This window comes from Podarcis raffonei, chromosome 16, assembly GCF_027172205.1.
Source record: "Podarcis raffonei isolate rPodRaf1 chromosome 16, rPodRaf1.pri, whole genome shotgun sequence".
In the NCBI taxonomy this organism is placed as follows: Eukaryota; Metazoa; Chordata; class Lepidosauria; order Squamata; family Lacertidae; genus Podarcis; species Podarcis raffonei.
Window position 1 is genome coordinate 40675939 of NC_070617.1, and position 17976 is coordinate 40693914.

Consider the following 17976-nt stretch of genomic DNA (forward strand, 5'->3'; position numbering starts at 1 on the left):
CCTTCGGCCTTCCAGATGTTTTGGCCTACAACTCCCATGATCCCTAGCTAACAGGACCAGTGGTCAGGGATGATGGGAACTGTAGTCCAAAACATCTGGAGGGCCAAAGGTTGGATGCCTGTTCCAGCCCTTCCTAAATACAAAACCTAAACTTATACCTATCTCAGAATAATGGCATTTATTTTCAGATAAGTGGATACAGTAGATGTTATCAGAAATAAACCGTGCTGATTCAGGGTTTATTCCCAAGCAAGTGGGTACAGGATTTCAGTGCAATTCTTTGCATGTCTACTCAAAAGTAAGCCCCACTGTCTTAATTGACACGCATTCCCAGATAAAAGAGTATAGGACTGACTGCAGCCAATCCATGCAATCTTACATGACTCAGAAGTCAGCCTCACTGATTTAATCAGGGCTTACTCTTAGGTAAGTACATGCAGGATTTCATCTTAACAGTGCAATTCTAAACATATCTACTCAAAGGTCAGAATTAACTACTTCAGTTATAGCTTTTTTAATTTAAATGTTTTATTGAGTTTTCCTGTAATAACATTGATCATATCAAACAAAACAAGTCCATAAAGAAACCAATAAGTGTGTGGAACATAACAGAATATAAGATATCAATAAAATTACCAAAATAGCTGGTGGTAGGTAAGTGAAAAGGCTTCAGTGCTTTTTATTCCTAGGTGAGTATAGGATTGGAATTTAAAAGTATAATACTATGCACCTCTGCTCAGAAGTAGATGGTTGTTGATTTAATGTATTGTTTTTGTGGTGCTACTGTCCAGAGAGGGACTTCTGAAATTTTCTATCTCAGTTGCCAAAATTATTTGGCTGACTTAGGCTACTATGCACCTTGATGTGGGCAGAGGGCTTGCTATTGTAGCAGCAAATGTCAAAAATCTGCTGCATGAAATGTGCCACCTCTGTTTAGGGTCCTGATCACAGGCAACTGTTTTACCATTCTATCCCCTATCAGCATCGCCCAATGTGGGGTAGAATAGTAATGCGTAACCATGCACACATGCTCTTGGCTGCACGTACACTGACAAAGCTACTTTCAGGAGGTTAAAAGCTATGCTTGATCATCTGTTAATGTCCTGCTGCTTTGGTCAGGGAAGGATTTTATACTTCGCACTTCAAGTGCAACAGATACATGTGAGAGACAGATTTATTATTTATTCAATTTATATCCTGGCCTTCCAAAGGAGCCCAAGGTAGCCACAACAAGCAATAAAATAATAAAAGCATCTTTAAAACTATTCCAAAGCAGATGCAGGTGGCATTGTATATTTTAAAATATTATATACTAAAATATTATATATCAAAATATGCCCTCTCATGATGATAAAAAATATAAACTAGATTACTGACAATTTCCTGCATTTTAATAGTACTCCAGCAATTGAAAGGTAGGAAATTGTCAACAGTAGTAGTAGCTATGTTTTTACCATTCAGGAGATGTCCACTTTGAGATGTGCTGCAGCCAACCTTTCTGCAATTCTACAAAGTCTGCACCAGGCTATATGTAGTAAAACCCTGCTTGGGTGTACAGAAAGTAATGGCTTCAATATATTTTATGGGCAGCAATTTGTAAAAAGAATTAAACAGACAGATGCAGAGTTGTTCCTCAGCAGTCAAACATATGTGGAAAGGGTTCCTTGGAAGGCTTAACGTGTTTTGATTAGTGCCAAAGAGACGCAGGTTCAAATCCCATATGAAGCTCATTGGGTGACCCTGATCTAGTCACCAGATGAGGTTGGGGGTGAACCATGTGTACTGTATTGAGTTCACTGGAGGAAAGATAGGATCTAAAAACAAAACAAAATTCTGTTCCATTTCATATTTAATAAAATAATTGCCTGTAGAAGTCCGCTCGCTTTGGATCGGGATTCTAAAAGAACCTTAAAAATGTTTGGCTATTGCTTTACCTTAAGGGAGCCTAGGTGATATCATTCCATTTTTTCTATTTGCCTGTATCCATTCAACATATCATTTTCTGTCTGATATTCTAGTGTTTTTATTTCTCTCTGTAAGTTGTGATGTGAGAGCTTGAACCTGAAAGCACTAATGAATGGAATGAATAAAGCCTAAGACTGCAATCGTATATACACTGCCCTGAGAGTAAGCCACATTTAATGGAACTTAGTTCTGAGTAGACATGTATAGGCTTGGGCAGTAAACTACCAAGGTTCTTATTATTTAGGACTTTTCCCCCAAGAAACTAAGGGCAGTGTGCATGGTTCTCTACCCTGACCTCCCATCTTATTCTCACCAACCAACCCCCCTGCACCCGTGAGTTAGGCTAGAATGAAATATACTGACAGTTCCAAGGCCACCATACAATATTTGCTTGTGGCAGAATGAGGATTAGAACTTGTGTTTCTCTGACCTTAGTCTAAAGCTTCAACCATTATGTCATACTGTCTCTGTTCCTTTGCCAGGCACAACCTTGGCCATCCTGCTTTATGATAAAGTTTCTCTTTATTTGACTTCAGCTGGCTGTACTTGCAATCAGTAGCCACTGAACAGTGTTTGCTAATACCCTGTTGGCCCCAAATACAGTGGTATCTCGGGTTACGGACACTTCAGGTTACAGACGCTTCAGGTTACAGACTCCGCTAACCCAGAAATAGTACCTTGGGTTAAGAACTTTGCTTCAGGATGAGAACAGAAATCATGTGGCAGAGGCGCAGCGGCAGCGGGAGGCCCCATTAGCTAAAGTGGTACCTCAGGTTAAGAACCATTTCAGGTTTAGAACGGACCTCCAGAATAAAATAAGTTCTTAACCCGAGGTACCACTGTACTCCTTTCACATCCATCCACCTGTGTGACTTGTGTTGAAATAAAAGTCTATTGCTTCCCTCTGTCTTCAGTGGGTTGTGTGTGTTTTGCAGCAATCAGTGACTGCTGCCAAAGTGATTGCAAACACCTCCCTGAGTGCTCAGCCTTGCCTTTTCACATCCGCCTATGTGGGAACCAAAATACATGCGCTTACCATCCTCTGCCCGACCATCAAGCTTGCCTCTCTGATTGGTCACACCTCCTTTCAGCTTTCCAGCTCATTGGTCTTCCCGGGGTGAGTTTCTTCAACATCTCAGGCAATTGGCCAGGTCTTGTGTCAGCTTCTGCCTTGCTCCCTAGATGTTGCATGCTTCTGGCGCTGGGCTGATGTGGAACCAGTCAAGCGTCAGCCAATGGCTGCTTAATCTGACTGTGGTGTGCTGAAACAGGGGATTAATCTGCCCTCCCACCAAATGACTGAGCTGTTTGTTAAGAGAACTGTGCTAAAAGGATCACAGTCAGCAGTGATTCAAACACACAAGCCATAAAATAACAAGATAAAGCAAATTTAATAACAAAATTAACCAGATGATCACTTTGATCATGACATGTGCAAGAAAAAGCCTGATCTGTCAAACAGCAGGTAAATATATTGGCCACATTCTTAGATGAGGTTGTTACCTAGTCAGAACTTTATTGGGCCAACCAGAAATATATCCTCTTGGCCAAATGTCAGAACTGGAGCAAGGGGGGTATTTGAGACAACCGCTTTGCTCTTATGCATGTGTTTTCTGCCATGCTGCACATCTGTGTACTAAGGCATCACATGCGGGGGGTGACATGAAGGATGGCTGCCAACCATGGTAGGAGAAACTACACATTAAAATCCATCTAGGTCACATGAAAAGCTTCCAGAGTTCTTAGCTGCAGTTTCACTCCATATCCCTTGTAATTATTGACTAAAATTTCATCTATAGTCTAGGTGCCACTACCATAGAGCATTGCTGCCTAGAGAGGAAGAGCAGTCTGACTATTACCGGTATTCTACAGCAAATAGGAGGAGCATGGGAGAGAGTTGTCAGATCATCCTGGAAACCTCATTCCCTGCCTTTACATTCATTACCCTCCCCACTCAAACCACTTAGATGTGTATGAAAAGGTACATATTTGTGGTGTAGGAATGATACTCTGTGAATGCTCAGAGGCTGGGTCTCCAGGTCTTGGTTTTAACATAAAATCTCAGGGCTTTAGCATCTTCCTCAGGTTCTTCAGGGGAAGGAGTTAAATCTTATAGAAAGGAGCCAAAAGTTGGCGTAAGCTATTTTGTCACAGACCCCATTCATGAGTTTTGCATCCATGGCTGATGGCCATCTGTCGTGAATGCTTTACAGTGGTACCTCGGGTTACATATGCTTCAGGTTACATACACTTCAGGTTACAGACTCCGCTAACCCAGAAATAGTGCTTCAGGTTAAGAACTTTGCTTCAGGATGAGAACAGAAATTGTGCTCCGGCGGCGCGGTGGCAGCAGGAGGTCCCATAGGCTAAAGTGGTGCTTCAGGTTAAGAACAGTTTCAGGTTTACGGACCTCCGGAACGTATTAAGTACTTAACCTGAGGTACCACTGTAGTAGAGATTTCTGTGTTGCAGGGGGTTGGACTAGATGACCATTGGGGTCCCTTCCAACTCCGCAATTCTATGAGTCTATGATTCTCTCCCCATTTTCAAGTTTGAATCGCCCCATTTCTCAGCACACTTCACTTTGTCCTGTAGGGCCAAGTGAAAGTACAATAGATCAGGAAAAGGAGGCTCAATATCTATTAAATTACTGGGGCCACCAGGCTCTGCTGCCTCTCTCAGTGTGCTCATCCTTGTGCTCATAATCTCACCTCCCTGTGGTCAAGGATTTGGGTTTCAGGAGATTTGGCAGCTGCAAAGACACACTATTTCTTAATATTGCTTCACCTTTACACTCAGCCTGGAGCCTGAGGGCGCACCTGCAGGACAGCTGAGTCACTCCTGAAGTCACTCTTGCATCTGAGGAGGAAACTGGGAGATGCATTTACAAGGGAAAGGGGACACTCTGAGATCTCTAAAGCTGCACTTACTTAGGAGTCATTTCCAGAGGGGTAAAAGTGCCATCGCTGCAGCATCAACGTCCTGAACATGTAGTATTTATTTAAAGTGTCCCCGGATTCATTGAAAAAAATCAGGTAACCTTACTTTGAGCAGAACTAGCATTGAATACACCCTCCTGCCTGGCCCACCACACCCCGTCCAGGTAAGCAGCAGTGACCCCAGTGTCAGGAGTCTGGCTCTGCCTCACCACCCAGGCTGCCACCGATCCCACATAGCATATTTTCATAGGATTTTTAGAAATTCTGTTTCTGCTCCATCTTTCAAGGGTGGTCTCCCATCCAGGCGTTTCACTTCAGCAAGGTGGCTGCCTCCATCTGAGCCCTTTAAACATCCCTTCAAAACTACAATCCCTATAATTCTTTTGGGGGCAGAGCCGTAATCAGTTAAACTGGTCCAAAGCCAATGTAAGCATGGAGTGCAGAAGAAATGCCCTAAATCAGGCATAGGCAAACTCAGCCCTCCAGATGTTTTTGGGACTACAACTCCCACGATCCCTAGCTAACAGGACCAGTGGTCAGGGATGATGGGAATTGTGGTCCCAAAACATCTGGAGGGCCGAGTTTGCCTATGCCTGCCCTAAATAAAGCTCCCTTGCCTTTAATTCCAACTTCCCCAACTGGGGGGGCGGGTTTGCTTGTATTTACTGTTACTTTGGCTGTTTTTGTTGTTTAGTCATTTAGTCGTGTCCGACTCTTCGTGACCCCATGGACCAGAGCACGCCAGGCACCTCTGTCCTCCACTACCTCCCGCAGTTTGGTCAAACTCATGCTGGTAACCTCGAAAACACTATCCAACCATCTCGTCCTCTGTCGCCCCCTTCTCCTTGTGCCCTCCATCTTTCCCAACATCAGTGTCTTCTCCAGGGAGTCTTCTCTTCTCATGAGGTGGCCAAAGTACTGGAGCCTCAGCTTCAGGATCTGTCCTTCCAGTGAGCACTCAGGGCTGATTTCATTAAGAATGGATGCGTTTGATCTTCTTGCAGTCCATGGGACTCACTTTGGCTGTAGCTGTCTCTGATTAACAACAGAGAAGTTGAGGTAGGTGTAAGCTAAAATCTTTTGCACCTCTTTTTCTGTAGATGTGTGTGTATATGCATACATCACACATACAGAGAGGTACATGAGATGCACAGGCATATGCGTGTATATACACATTGCATTGCACAATTTTTATACTTACAGTCATAGATCCGGTTTTAAACGTACATACATATAGATAGATTTACGCTAATCCCTTTGGCAGCTACTGCTGCTGCGAATGCATCGCTTTCCATACCCCGCCCTTTTTTGCATTGAAAAATAGACCTAGTTCCGTGCCTGCACTCTTTCCTTCTCCTCCTCCATCATCAGCCCTGGCGGAAGCTTACCGGGGAAACGGGAGGTGAGCTGTCCCTGAAAAGCTGCTTGCAGGAGGCGGAGCCCCCCAGTCACTCGCCCAGCGAGGAAGCAGCAGGCTTTCAAGCCGGTGCGTTGCAGCAGCAGCCCTTGCCTGAGCGAAGCGCGACCTCGCCATGTCTGGGGCGCCGGAGATCATGGAATCGCAGGTGATGTGGGAGCCGGACTCCAAGCGCAACACCAATATGGACCAGTTCCGGGCGGCGGTAGCTGCTGCTTACGGGATTCCCCTGGGTGAGTCTCTGCTGCTGCTGGGGCTGCAGGGATGGTGCCTTTGCGCTTGGGCGCAAGCTGCCCTCTGGGCGCCTGCCCGGGGCTTGGGCATCAGGCGGCGATGCAGAGCCGCCGGGGAGGCTGCGAGGCTTGGCTCCTGGGGCTGCCGCAGAGGGGCAGAAGGAAGCGTCCCGCAGGTGAAGCGTCGCCCGGGGCGGGTTGCCGGGGCATCTTTCCTTCGTCGGGCGCCGGGTCTCGCCCCGGCCACTTGGCCACTGGGGCGAAATGGAGCCTCCGCCTTCAGGGGAAGTCTATCTCTGGGTGGCAGGGCTTGGGGGGGGGCGGACTGCTGCCTCGACGCCGCCTTAGGGGTTTCCGTGAGCTGCTGGGCAGAGCAGTGCCCGCCAACCTGGTGCCCGCCAACAGATGTCTTGGACTAGAACTCCCATCAGGCTGGCTGGGGCTGAGGCGAGGCGCATCTGGGGCGCATCTCAAGGCTGGCCTGGGCGACCACTTGGTTGGGGGTGCTCTTCCGTTCAGTGACGTTTCTGCATTTGGCCGTGACAATTTCACTTTAATGGTGCTGACTTAGCATCTCTGTTCCTAGCTCAGACCCATGCCCCTTTTAAAGAAACTGTTGTGAAGAATTAAAAATGGGGCTTATAATGCTCTGAGCATGTGCAGAGTATTTTCCCATTTCTGCTGAGCAGCCGCCCCCTTGCACTCATGTAGGCCTGAGGCCTGGCAACAGATTCTGAGAACCTGTCATTGTTGAAAAGCCATCCCAGGCCCTTGACTTGCAGCGGTTCTCCTGTCTTGTTCAGTCACAAATGTGAACCCTGCACCTGTCTGCATTTGTTGGCTCCAATAAAGGGTGTAGTACAGGGAAGCTGGGCACCTGAAAATATTTATTTATTCAGGTATTCAGTCTCCCTCTCCAATTTTCTTTGGAACAATTTCCCCCAGAGATTTTTTTTTTTTTAAAGATTCACAGTGATAAATGTAGATGTGACAACCGTGTTACCAGGTAACTGAAAAGAGAGTTTTCTTTGGGCAAACAGTTCTGTTCTGTTTTTCTGGTGATGGGCAACTTAACTCTAGTCACCAATGGCCTTGCCTGTACTGAAGGGACTCATAATACATGGGCCAATATTTTAAGTATCTGATAACAGTGATATTTAATTTTAATTTTATTTATTAAATTTGTATTTCACCTGAAGATCTCAGGGTTGTTCATGGCATATAAAATACAGAATAAGACCACAAAGTACATAATAAAAACCAGAACAAAACAAGCCAACAACACCCCCCGTATAGAGACCTAAGCTGTGGTTTAGCTGTCCTAACGGGAGCTGCTGGCTAAACTATCATCTTGCTCAGCCTTGGCTGCAGCTTTGGGTCGTTCTGTGAGAAAAGCAACCAACAAATATAAACGTGATATTAAAGTGGGGGGCACAGTATTGAAGGCCAAAGATTCAACAATGCTTTTGTCATCATGGTGGAGGGAAGGTCTAAGTCTCTTAAGCTTCAGTGGGTGCACCTTTGCTCCGTTAACTTTTGTGGGGGAAGGTGGCTGATCTTGTCATGGCAGGGCAGCACCCCCACCCACCCATAGTGCTGGACTGGGATCTGGGAGACTTGGATTCAAATCCCCACTCACTGGGTGATTTGGGCCAGTTCTGCCCCAGGGCCTAACCTACCTCACAGGGTTGTTGTGAGGATAAAATGGAAAGGAGGAGAGGTGTGTACACCACCTTGAGACCTTTGAAGGAAAGGTGGGATATACATAAAATAAATATTTAACAAGAGTGGGTTGTATGGTCAAGACCAAGAGTGGGTTGTATGGTCAAGAAGGCGGTTTCTGCACGTGCTGTAGAGGGAAATGCGGGGCAGATGGGGCTTGTCAACCTGGGAAGCTTAGCCCACCTAGGAGAAGGAAAGCTCTGATCCCAAACCTCTACTGTCTTGCAGGATATCTTCGGGAGTAGTATAGACTAGTGAGTAAACCCTACACAAATCTGGAGTGGAGTCCCTAAGGCGGTTGGATGGCATCTTGTGTTCCTCCTTCCAGCAGCTCCTGCAGCCAAGCTGGTGTCACATGTATTGCTCTGCTTTCCTTTGGACCACATCAGCCAGGCCGGGGGGGGGGGCTTGTCATCTAGGCAGCCCAGGACCTCCAGGCACACTGCCCAGGCTTGTGCCCCAGATAGGTCACCTGGGTGCTGCTACTGCAGCAGTTTGACTTCATCCCTGGAGGTGCACTTCATTGTCTCTCCAGACGGACGGCTGCCAACTCACAGTGGCTCTACACTGACTGGCAGGGCTTTCCAGGGTTTCAAGCAGAGGATATTGCTAGCCCTACCTCAAGATGCTGGGGATTGAATCTGAGGCCTTCTGCATGCAAAGCAGATGCTCTCTCACTGGGCTACAGCCCTTCCCTTCACAATCTAGTGGGAAGCTATTCTGTGCAAACCCTTTTAAAGTGAGCGGAATCGGACAAGAACTTGCTCTTCTTCCAATGGGCTTTGCAGTGGATTCTGCCCTGGTCCAGATCTGTCCATATGCCACATTATGGCATTTGTATTACAGTCATACCTCGGGTTGAATATGCTTCATGTTGAGCGCATTCAAGTTGCGCTCCGTGGCAACCCGGAAGTAACGGAGCGCATTACTTCTGGGTTTCGCTGCTCACGCATGCGCAGACGCTCAAAATGATGTCACGTGCATGCGCAGAAGCGGCGAAAAGCGGCGCGCGCAGACGTGCTTTTGCTAGTTACATTTGCTTCTGGATGTGAACAGGGCTCCAGAACGGATCCCGTTCGCATCCCGAGGTACCACTGTATATCGTATACTGCTTACTTACCAAAGTGGCTTTTTAGAGGTTTACTGGTTTTAAAACCAATTATGAGAAAGATAAGCACACATAATTAGAATACTCAATAAAGCAGTTCCACCAGAACATTAAAATAAACACCCACAATTAAAGTGTGCAATAGCACACTACCATTAAAACAGTTCAACGGTAAAAACAGCAATTAAAACAGGAAGTTTGGGTCAGGAGAATGCTTGTCTAAAGTGGTGTGTCTTCAAGAGCCAATGCAATGTCCGTGGCACCCAAAACCTGCCATCCGAAGTGGAGGGCTGCTGTTTCTCTCTGCTTCTTCATTAAACCATGGCCTTAAAACTATGTTAAAACTGTCGTGTCATTTTCAGGCAGTGTGAGGACAGCCTGGTGGCCTCTGGGTGATGAGCTCATTTTGAGCTCCACTTCTCAAAACCCTGTTTGCTTTTTCATCTCTGTAGCATCTTTCCTCTTCATTTCACTGAGTAAATTAGCATCTTCTGTTTGTGCTTCGTATTTAGCAGGTTGAAGGCCCACAAATGTGGAGGTTGGCTCTTTGGCGGACCTGGACCATCAGAGCCGAAGATTAATTGTCCTGCCCCCACCCTAGAGTCCACCTTCTCTAGCTTTTTGCTCCCTAGGAAAACAGCAAAAGGGTTGTTTGTTTGACCTCCGCCTTTTATGATGGCTAAGGGCACAGGGTCCTGCTTGATTTCCATAAGATCCTCAGGTGTCTTGACGGGAGAAGGCAATATTAACCATTTCTCAGCAAGCAAATATGGGAGCTAATGACTTATTGAAGAAGAGAGAAAGAAGCTGGTGGCTTTCCCAGTTCAGCCATGATTGGAATTGTGAAGTGGTGAAGTCTTGTGGTGGCCTGGCGTCTCCAGCTAGGGCTAGCTAAAAGCTCCTATCTGAAACTCTGGAGAGTTACTGTAGAGACACCATGGACCTAGATGAACCAGTGTTCTTACGTAGCATAAGGTAAATTCCTATGTGACTCCTTGCCCAAAGACAATTAGCACCTCAGTCTGTGGCTTGGGCTAGGAGTTCTCTCATTGACTAATTGCCCAGTTATTGGGGGCTATCATAATGCACTATATCGATTGGCCCTGAGTTGGGCAGGGAAAGGACCTTCTCACTAATCACATACATTTAAAGCAGTATGAGCACTTGGGATTTGTGTGGGGTTTGTTCCTGAGCCTTTTCTTCACCCAAAGATACCCCGCAAGGCAGCAGAGGTTTGGGATCAGAGCTTTCTTTGTCCTAGGTGGTTGATGAGCCCCATCTGCCCCGCATTTCCCTCTACAGCACGTGCAGAAACCGCCTTCTTGACCATTCAACCCACTCTTGGTCTTGTCCACTCAATCCTCCAGAGCCTGTCTTCTTATGCAGGGGAAGTCCCTAAGTCACTGAGGGTTTGAGACCCATCAGCTACTCACACCTGGATTAGCTGGCCAGTCAAAGCCATTTCCCAGAGTGTGGCCACTGTTGCAAGCTTCTAGGAGCCACAGGTGAGAGCTGAGTGCAGGGTGGGGACCAGAGGTTTGTTCAGTGTAGAGACAATACTGAACTAAATGAACCAGGGTGGACAGACCACCCCAGAAGGAACATGGCAAGCCCCCCACCAGATAGTACTACTCCTCCCCTAACTCCTCATACGTCCCAATAAGAAGTAAGATTCATATTTATATCCCGCTTTTCTGTAGGATAGCCAAAGCGGTTTATAAGAAGATAGGGCACACACATACAATATTTTTGTGTCCTATCAAAATAAAACAGAATAAAATTGGAAACAGCCCAATAACAACAAAATGGCAAAATCTGAAACAATTAACCTTAGGCAGCCAAATCTTAGGCTGCAGATCACTTGCACATTGTGTTATAGATTATCATTGAAATAAAGATGTCTATATTTACCCTACAGCCAACTACAATGAATTGTACCATTGGTCGGTGAATCACTATGCAGATTTCTGGGCAGAATTTTGGAAGTTTAGTGGGATTGTCTTCTCCCGCCTTTATGATGAGGTAAGCCATTAGGGATCTGATCCTCTTGCTTTATTTATTATTATTTGGAAGGATTTTCAAGCCGCTCAGTCTAAAGGCTCTTAGAAGCAGTGCACATAATAAAATTGTAGCTAAAGCACAGCTAAAATACACCAAACAGATATACACGCCTGCGCGTGCACGCACACACACACATGAGTAATGATTAAAGCACAGTTTTTAATTTCAAAGATTTTGCACTGCATCCAGCATTTTCTGCTAGTGCAAGTGTGAGTCTGAATGCTGCACGACAGAGAAATCCAGTGCAACAGTTGCACAACAGTAGAAACACATTGTGTGACAAAGTTAACCACAACCTACTTGTACAACAGTGTTCCACAAGTGCAAAACATTTCACCAGTGGAACAAGTATTTTGCTAAGTGACTAAGAATTCTTTCATACCCCCATTTGCCCCACCGCTTTCCACTGGGGAAACCTGCAGTTTAGCGCTGAATTGGAGCAAAGGGCAATAGGCTTTTCCACGGAGTGTTCTGATTTAGTGCTAAAGACCAGGTGGGGCAAAGGCTTGGAGCTGTGCCTGCAAAGCAAAGCACAAGGGGAAAACTGCTGGTGGGAGTTGTAGTTCAGCAGCACCTGTGGGCCGAAGGTTTTCCCCGCCTGCCCCTGAGGTTAAAGAGACCAGCAGTGACAGTGGGGCATGCATGGATCAGTGGCAGAGAACAAGTTTTTCATGCAGTGTTTTACGTATATAAAACATTTCATGGCTGCCTTTCAAAGCAACCACCCTCCAGGTGCTTTGCATCAAAATGCACATTTCAATAATATACCATAGGCTTAAAAACAGTAGTTAAAAAACTGTGTCTTTTATCAGTTTTTGATGGATCAAATATGGATTTAAGATATAAACCTCTTATTTTTTTTCTATTAGCTTGTTTGACCATATCACAGGTCTAGAAGAAGTAATCAGGCTTTTCTGTAAACATTTTGTTCAATAATGTAAAGTTTATTCTCATTTCTGAGAGATTGACTCATAGATTACATGTATCTTGGGTACAGCTAAACTTCTGGATTTTGTCTCCATTTGGCAACCATATGTTACTTATATGACAGGCCAAGCACAGGGATGGCAAGTACTGATGAAATATGGCTTTATTTGGTATTTATAATTTTTTTTTTTGTATTCTCTCTGTATCAGGTTGGTTTTTTGCTATAGCATCTAATTCATTGTGTAGTCTCTTGATAACATTCTTTGTTTTATGAGGTAATGGATGTGAACCTTGGTTTTCTGTTTTGTACAATTTTCTTTCTTGTTTCATATTTTATATTGCGTTCATGATACAGTTTTGAAAATTTAATATATTTGAGCCAAGCCAAACAATCTATAGAATCTAATTAAACAGTTCAAGAACACAGTTTAAAAGCAGCAGTGAAGTAACCACTCATACTAAAAAATCAGTGTGACCTTTAATTTTAAAACAGCATCAGATCTGCTATAAGCAATCTGATGCAAGTGGATCTTCAAACCACATTTAATAAATGGGATATTTTTCTCAGTGGAGAGGTTACATTAAGTAATATGTTTGAATGTTGAATGTGTATGTGTAAAGACAATGGTTAAAACAAGCACCCTTAGATGTACTGCTGGTTAAGTGTTTAACGGTTATTGTATTTGTATTTAAAAACCAATAAAAATGTTTAACAAAAGAAAGAAACAGGACATATGGGGTGAGTCCTCTATCCTTTTGGGGACAGGGTTTGAGTTCCCAAAATGAGGGAGGACATGTAGGTGAGAAAGTCCTGTCTGTGGAACTGGTTTTGCAGGTGGGCCAGTGAGCAATTTGAGTTAAAACGATGCCCTGTAGCAAGTGATGTGAGAGATTTTTGCCTGACTAAGAATGGAGTCAAGTTCATCCTTCTGTCTCAAGCACCAGCGCAATCCTGGCTTGCGCTGGCAGCAAGATTAGGTGGTGCATTGCATGTGGAGAGATGCCAGTTGTCAATCCGGTCCACCACGTCAAAGTGAAACACAAGAATATTGGGGAGAGATGGGGAACCCTTTTCTCTTTTCTGGGCTTATGCAGGAGAAAGAAAACTGAAGTGAAGGCCTTTCAGTTGGAGGCTGGGCCCCCCTCTGCACTATACATTTAAAGCACAGGTGTATAACCTCAGAGAATCCTGGGAGCTGTAGTTTAAGGGTATTGAGTGATGTTAGGAGGCCCCTATTCCCTTCCCAGAGCTACAGTTCCCAGAGTGATGGTTTAATAGTCAGCCCCTCTTCCAGGGCTGAAACTAGGCTTTCTGTCACCTGGGGCAAAGACCGAGTTTGTCGTACACCCCCACGTGTGTTTGTGTGTGTACACACACACACACACACACACAAACTCAACACGTTTGTTCATAAAGGGCATACAAAGTAGTTTGAAATAGGCTGGAGAAGAGATAGTCTCTCCAAATAGTAAAATTGTCTGTGTATATATCATTCAACCTTAAGTAGATCTTCTCAGAGAGTAATAGATCTTTTGATGAATTCTAAGAAGCATTATGACTGTATGTAATAATAATAATAATAATAATAATAATAATAATAATAATAATAATTAATAATAAATAATAGAAACTGTGATAATTATCAGGCACATGCTAGAGAGTCCTATTGAATTCAGTGGGACTTACTTCTAAGTAAAAATGCTTAAGATTGCAGTATAAGATTGCAGAATCTTTACACACTTACCTGGGAGTAAACTCCATTGAATTCAGTGGGACTTACTTCTGAGTAGTAAAGGCATGCAGTTTAAGACTCTAAGGCAGGCATGGCCAAACTTGGCCCTCCAGATGTTTTGGGAGTACAGCTCCCATCATCCCTATCTTAACAGGACCAGTGATCAGGGATGATGGGAATTGTAGTCCCAAAACATCTGGAGGGCCAAGTTTGGCCATGCCTGCGAGTCTAAGGAATAAAATGAATAAATACTTAACAAGTTTTCTTTTAAAAATGCTGGCTGCTGAGCCATTGCAATTAAAGAATTTGACGTGGATTGGCTACATTTTCCTTCCAAATTACAAGAAGGGATAAATACAAAGTGCTTCATATTTCAGCATCATATTTCTTTCATTACAGGTATTTTATTTTCAGAATAAAGAGGACTCAGTTTTTGTAGCTGATTGTATGCAGCAGTGCCCTCTTTATGTATTCACATGGTGTAAACATGTATGTTGTCCTCTAGATCCAAACACACACACACACACACAGAGAGAGAGAGAGAGAGAGAGAGAGAAGACACAAGCAAGCAATACTCCAAAGTGCTTCTGTTCCCAAAAAGGGCAGGAGGTGTTGTTCTGATCTCTTCACCACTTTTAATTGATCTCTGAGATGTTGAGGGAAGCAAAAGAAGAAGAAAGAAAGCCACAAAACTTTCCCTTTTCAACTTTGCTTGGAGAGCAACCTTCTCTCGGATTTCTCTTTCACACACAAGTTCCAGAAACAGATGGGGGGGGGGGAGAGGAAGGTTTTCCTGCTTCCCCTTGCAAATGAACGTCCCTCTGGTGCTCAGCAGCCACAAGGAGGGGCATGGTCAGAGGACACCCCCCCCCGCAAGCTGGGAGCCTCACTGGTGCCCCTCTAGAGGCTTCACCCAGGGCTGAGAACATGGCTAGCCGCCCCCGCCTTAACTACAGCCTTGCCCTCTTCTCATGGAACTCTGTCAGGGGAATAGGGTGGGGGTCCTCTAACAACACTCAGCACCCTGAAGAAACTACAGGATTTTTGCCTGGTCGGTGGCAGGAAGCCATGACAGTTTAACACGGCACGATACTGCTTTTAACTGTATAGTGAGTATGGGGCCCAAGCTGTGGGTCAGGCTGTTAGTGTCCAGTTCACAGCCCTGAAGGCGGAATCAGGGCAAAAGTGGGGCTTTTGTAATGGTTGCTTGCTATCCCCCCACTGCAGGGCAAGCAACCATTTCCATGGTTGGGGCCAAATGACTGAATGCGAGATAAAAAAGGGGCAACTTTGGAACGAGACTTTTTAAGGGGATGAGGCAACCCTAGACCAGCCTTCTTCCAACCTGTCAACCTCCAGATGCTGTCAGAGTGAAGCTCCTATCATCCCTTGCGGAATTTATATCACTCTGTTCAGTTTTGGAAAGGCTTTGTGTGTTTTAAAATAGAAGCAGTATTCTTTTAATAATCTGTCTTAAAATGGTAGTTTTTGTTTAAGCTGGCCTGGGACCTCGTGTGAAGGGCAGGTAAGAAAACTTGCTAACTAGACAACTAAAGCTTTGTCCTGTTGGCTTTGCTGGCTGGGGCTGCCAGGAGCCCCAATGTCAGGGAGGCCACAGACTGAGAGAGGCTGTGTAGCAGTGAAGATGCCTGAAGCAGTGTGGGCCTTGAGGCACGGAGGTCTCTCACGTGGGATTCTGGTAATGGGGAAACAAGCCAGCCTGGATTTTGGAGTGTGGGAACTCTTCTCCGCCCCAGTAGCAGATAGGACCATGAAGCTCTTCTTTCCTAAGGATGTCCGGCCTTTTTTCCACCAGGTGATTGACCCTTCCAAGGGCATTGCAGATGTTCCAGAGTGGTTTAAAGGCAGCAGGTTGAACTATGCAGAAAACCTCTTAAAGCACAAAGAAAACGATAAAATTGCGCTCTATGCTGCACGTAAGTAGTCATTGTGAATCTTTGCTCTTGTGACACCTGTGATTCTTCTCTCTCTCTCTCTCTCTCTCTCTCTCTCTCTCTCTCTCTCTCTCAATTTTCTGCCCCTGTCATTTTATTGTGCTTTATTTATAATAACAAGCACATTCATACAATTAAAGAACAGTAAACTAAACATTAGCAACAGTCAGCCAGAGAAGTATCACTTGCAGCCGTCAACCTTGTGCTTCTACCAATATTTCTCTTCATTGCAAAACACTTCTTTCTATATAGTGGTACCTCGGGTTACAGAAGCTTCAGATTACAGATGCTTCAGGTTACAGACTCCGCTAACCCAGAAATAGTACCTCAGGTTAAGAACTTTGCTTCAGGATGAGAACAGGAATCGTGCAGCGGCGGCAGCAGGAGGTCCCATTAGTTAAAGTGGTGCTTCAGGTTAAGAACAGTTTCAGGTTAAGAATGGACCTCCAGAACGAATTAAGTTCTTAACCCGAGGTACCACTGTAATTTTTGCCTCTGGAAGACTCTTCTTAGTTGAATTTGTACTCCCTTTTCTCTCTCTTTTTATCTGCTTGACTTGCAGCCCATTTCATGGAGTGTTGAAATAATCAGGCCAATTTTTTTGGGGGGGGTATATTGATTAGCCTGGCAGTGTGTCTGTTGGGCAGACTTGCTCTGGGCTTCCCCTTGTTGCCAAACGCTTCCTACTGCCATAGAGACTCTTTCCTGCCCTGCAGGCTTTGTAGAGAGATTGCAATCGTCCCAAACTAGTTTGTCAGGCAGCCCTTTGCCTAACCTGCTCTCCCCTCGGGGCTTTTTCTCCCACCTGCTGGAGACTTGTTGTCTTAAGTAACCAGCCTGTTTGCAGAACTCCTAGTTCCCACAATTTCTTGGGGGCACTGCTTCCTTTTTCCTTCCTGTAACTCTGTGTTTCTCGGCCTGGTGCCCTTCAGGTGCTGCTGAACTCTGGCTCCCACCAGTTCCAGCTGCCCAATTGAGGGCACATCAGGTTGGCAAAGGCTGCCATTAACCCATCACGGATGGTGACAGGTTTTTTGGATGAGTCTTCATCTTAATGCAGACTTGCAAATAATCCCATGAAACCTGCCTAGGCACGCCAGTTCCGAATCTTTTAAGGGTTGCAGCCCAGCAGATGACCACTTACCAAGGTTGCTGCGGGACGGTGGCCTTTCTGCACGGGGGCTTGGTCTAGATGGCCTTTGAGGAGCCTTCCAACTCAACGATCCTACTTCACAGGGGCAATTGGTGGCAGTCAGGCCATATGTCATGTCTCAGCTAGGGGGGTTCTCCTGAGAGAAAGACCAAGCAGGCTAGGACAGGTGCCACCTGGGGGTGAGGAGCTGGGATCCTCTGACGAGGCCCATGAGGGACCACCCCCAGCCAGGATGGGTTTGGCTTCTGACATCAAGGCCAAATGGGTCCCAAGCCAGGGTGAAGGTGGAAACCCGCCCCATCTGGAGAAATGCCCAGTCCTCTGTTTTGGTCGCTAGCTTGGACCCTGACTGTGGACTGTTCTGCCTCTTGCCTGACCTTTAGTTTTGGACTCTGAACTTGGGCTGGTCCTGGATGCTACTTTGGTTGCCACCCTATTGGTGCTGCTGCTGGAAAGTCTCCCTGCTGGCTCAGGAGCCCAGTGGGAGCAGGAGACTGTACTTCCTGGGGTGGTAGGTGGAGTCACGCAGCCTTGTGGGACTTGGGTCACCTCTGCATCACACACTTAAAGCATGCGGCTTCCCCCTAAAGGATCCTGGGAACTGTGGTTGACCCCTCACACCACCTGTAACAAGCTACAGTTCCCAGGATTACTGGGTGGGGTTGTGACAGGTAGCCATGTGCTTTAAGTGTGGTGTGTAGAGGCAGGGGAAGCTGAGAGCTTTGCTAAATGAGCTGGGTGTGTACAGATTTGCATAATGAGC

General features: G+C 45.6%; 1 protein-coding gene across 1 annotated transcript in view; it reads left to right on the forward strand.

Moving 5' to 3' along the window:
* Window positions 1–6358: 6358 nt before the first annotated feature.
* AACS (acetoacetyl-CoA synthetase) overlaps window positions 6359–17976 on the forward strand; it is a 58860-nt gene continuing 47242 nt past the window's right edge. The window contains exons 1-3 of the mRNA XM_053368333.1: window positions 6359–6554; window positions 11303–11406; window positions 15922–16042. Coding sequence (XP_053224308.1) covers window positions 6437–6554; window positions 11303–11406; window positions 15922–16042 — 343 coding nt within the window. The 5' untranslated portion in view covers window positions 6359–6436. The remainder of the gene's footprint in view (window positions 6555–11302; window positions 11407–15921; window positions 16043–17976) is intronic.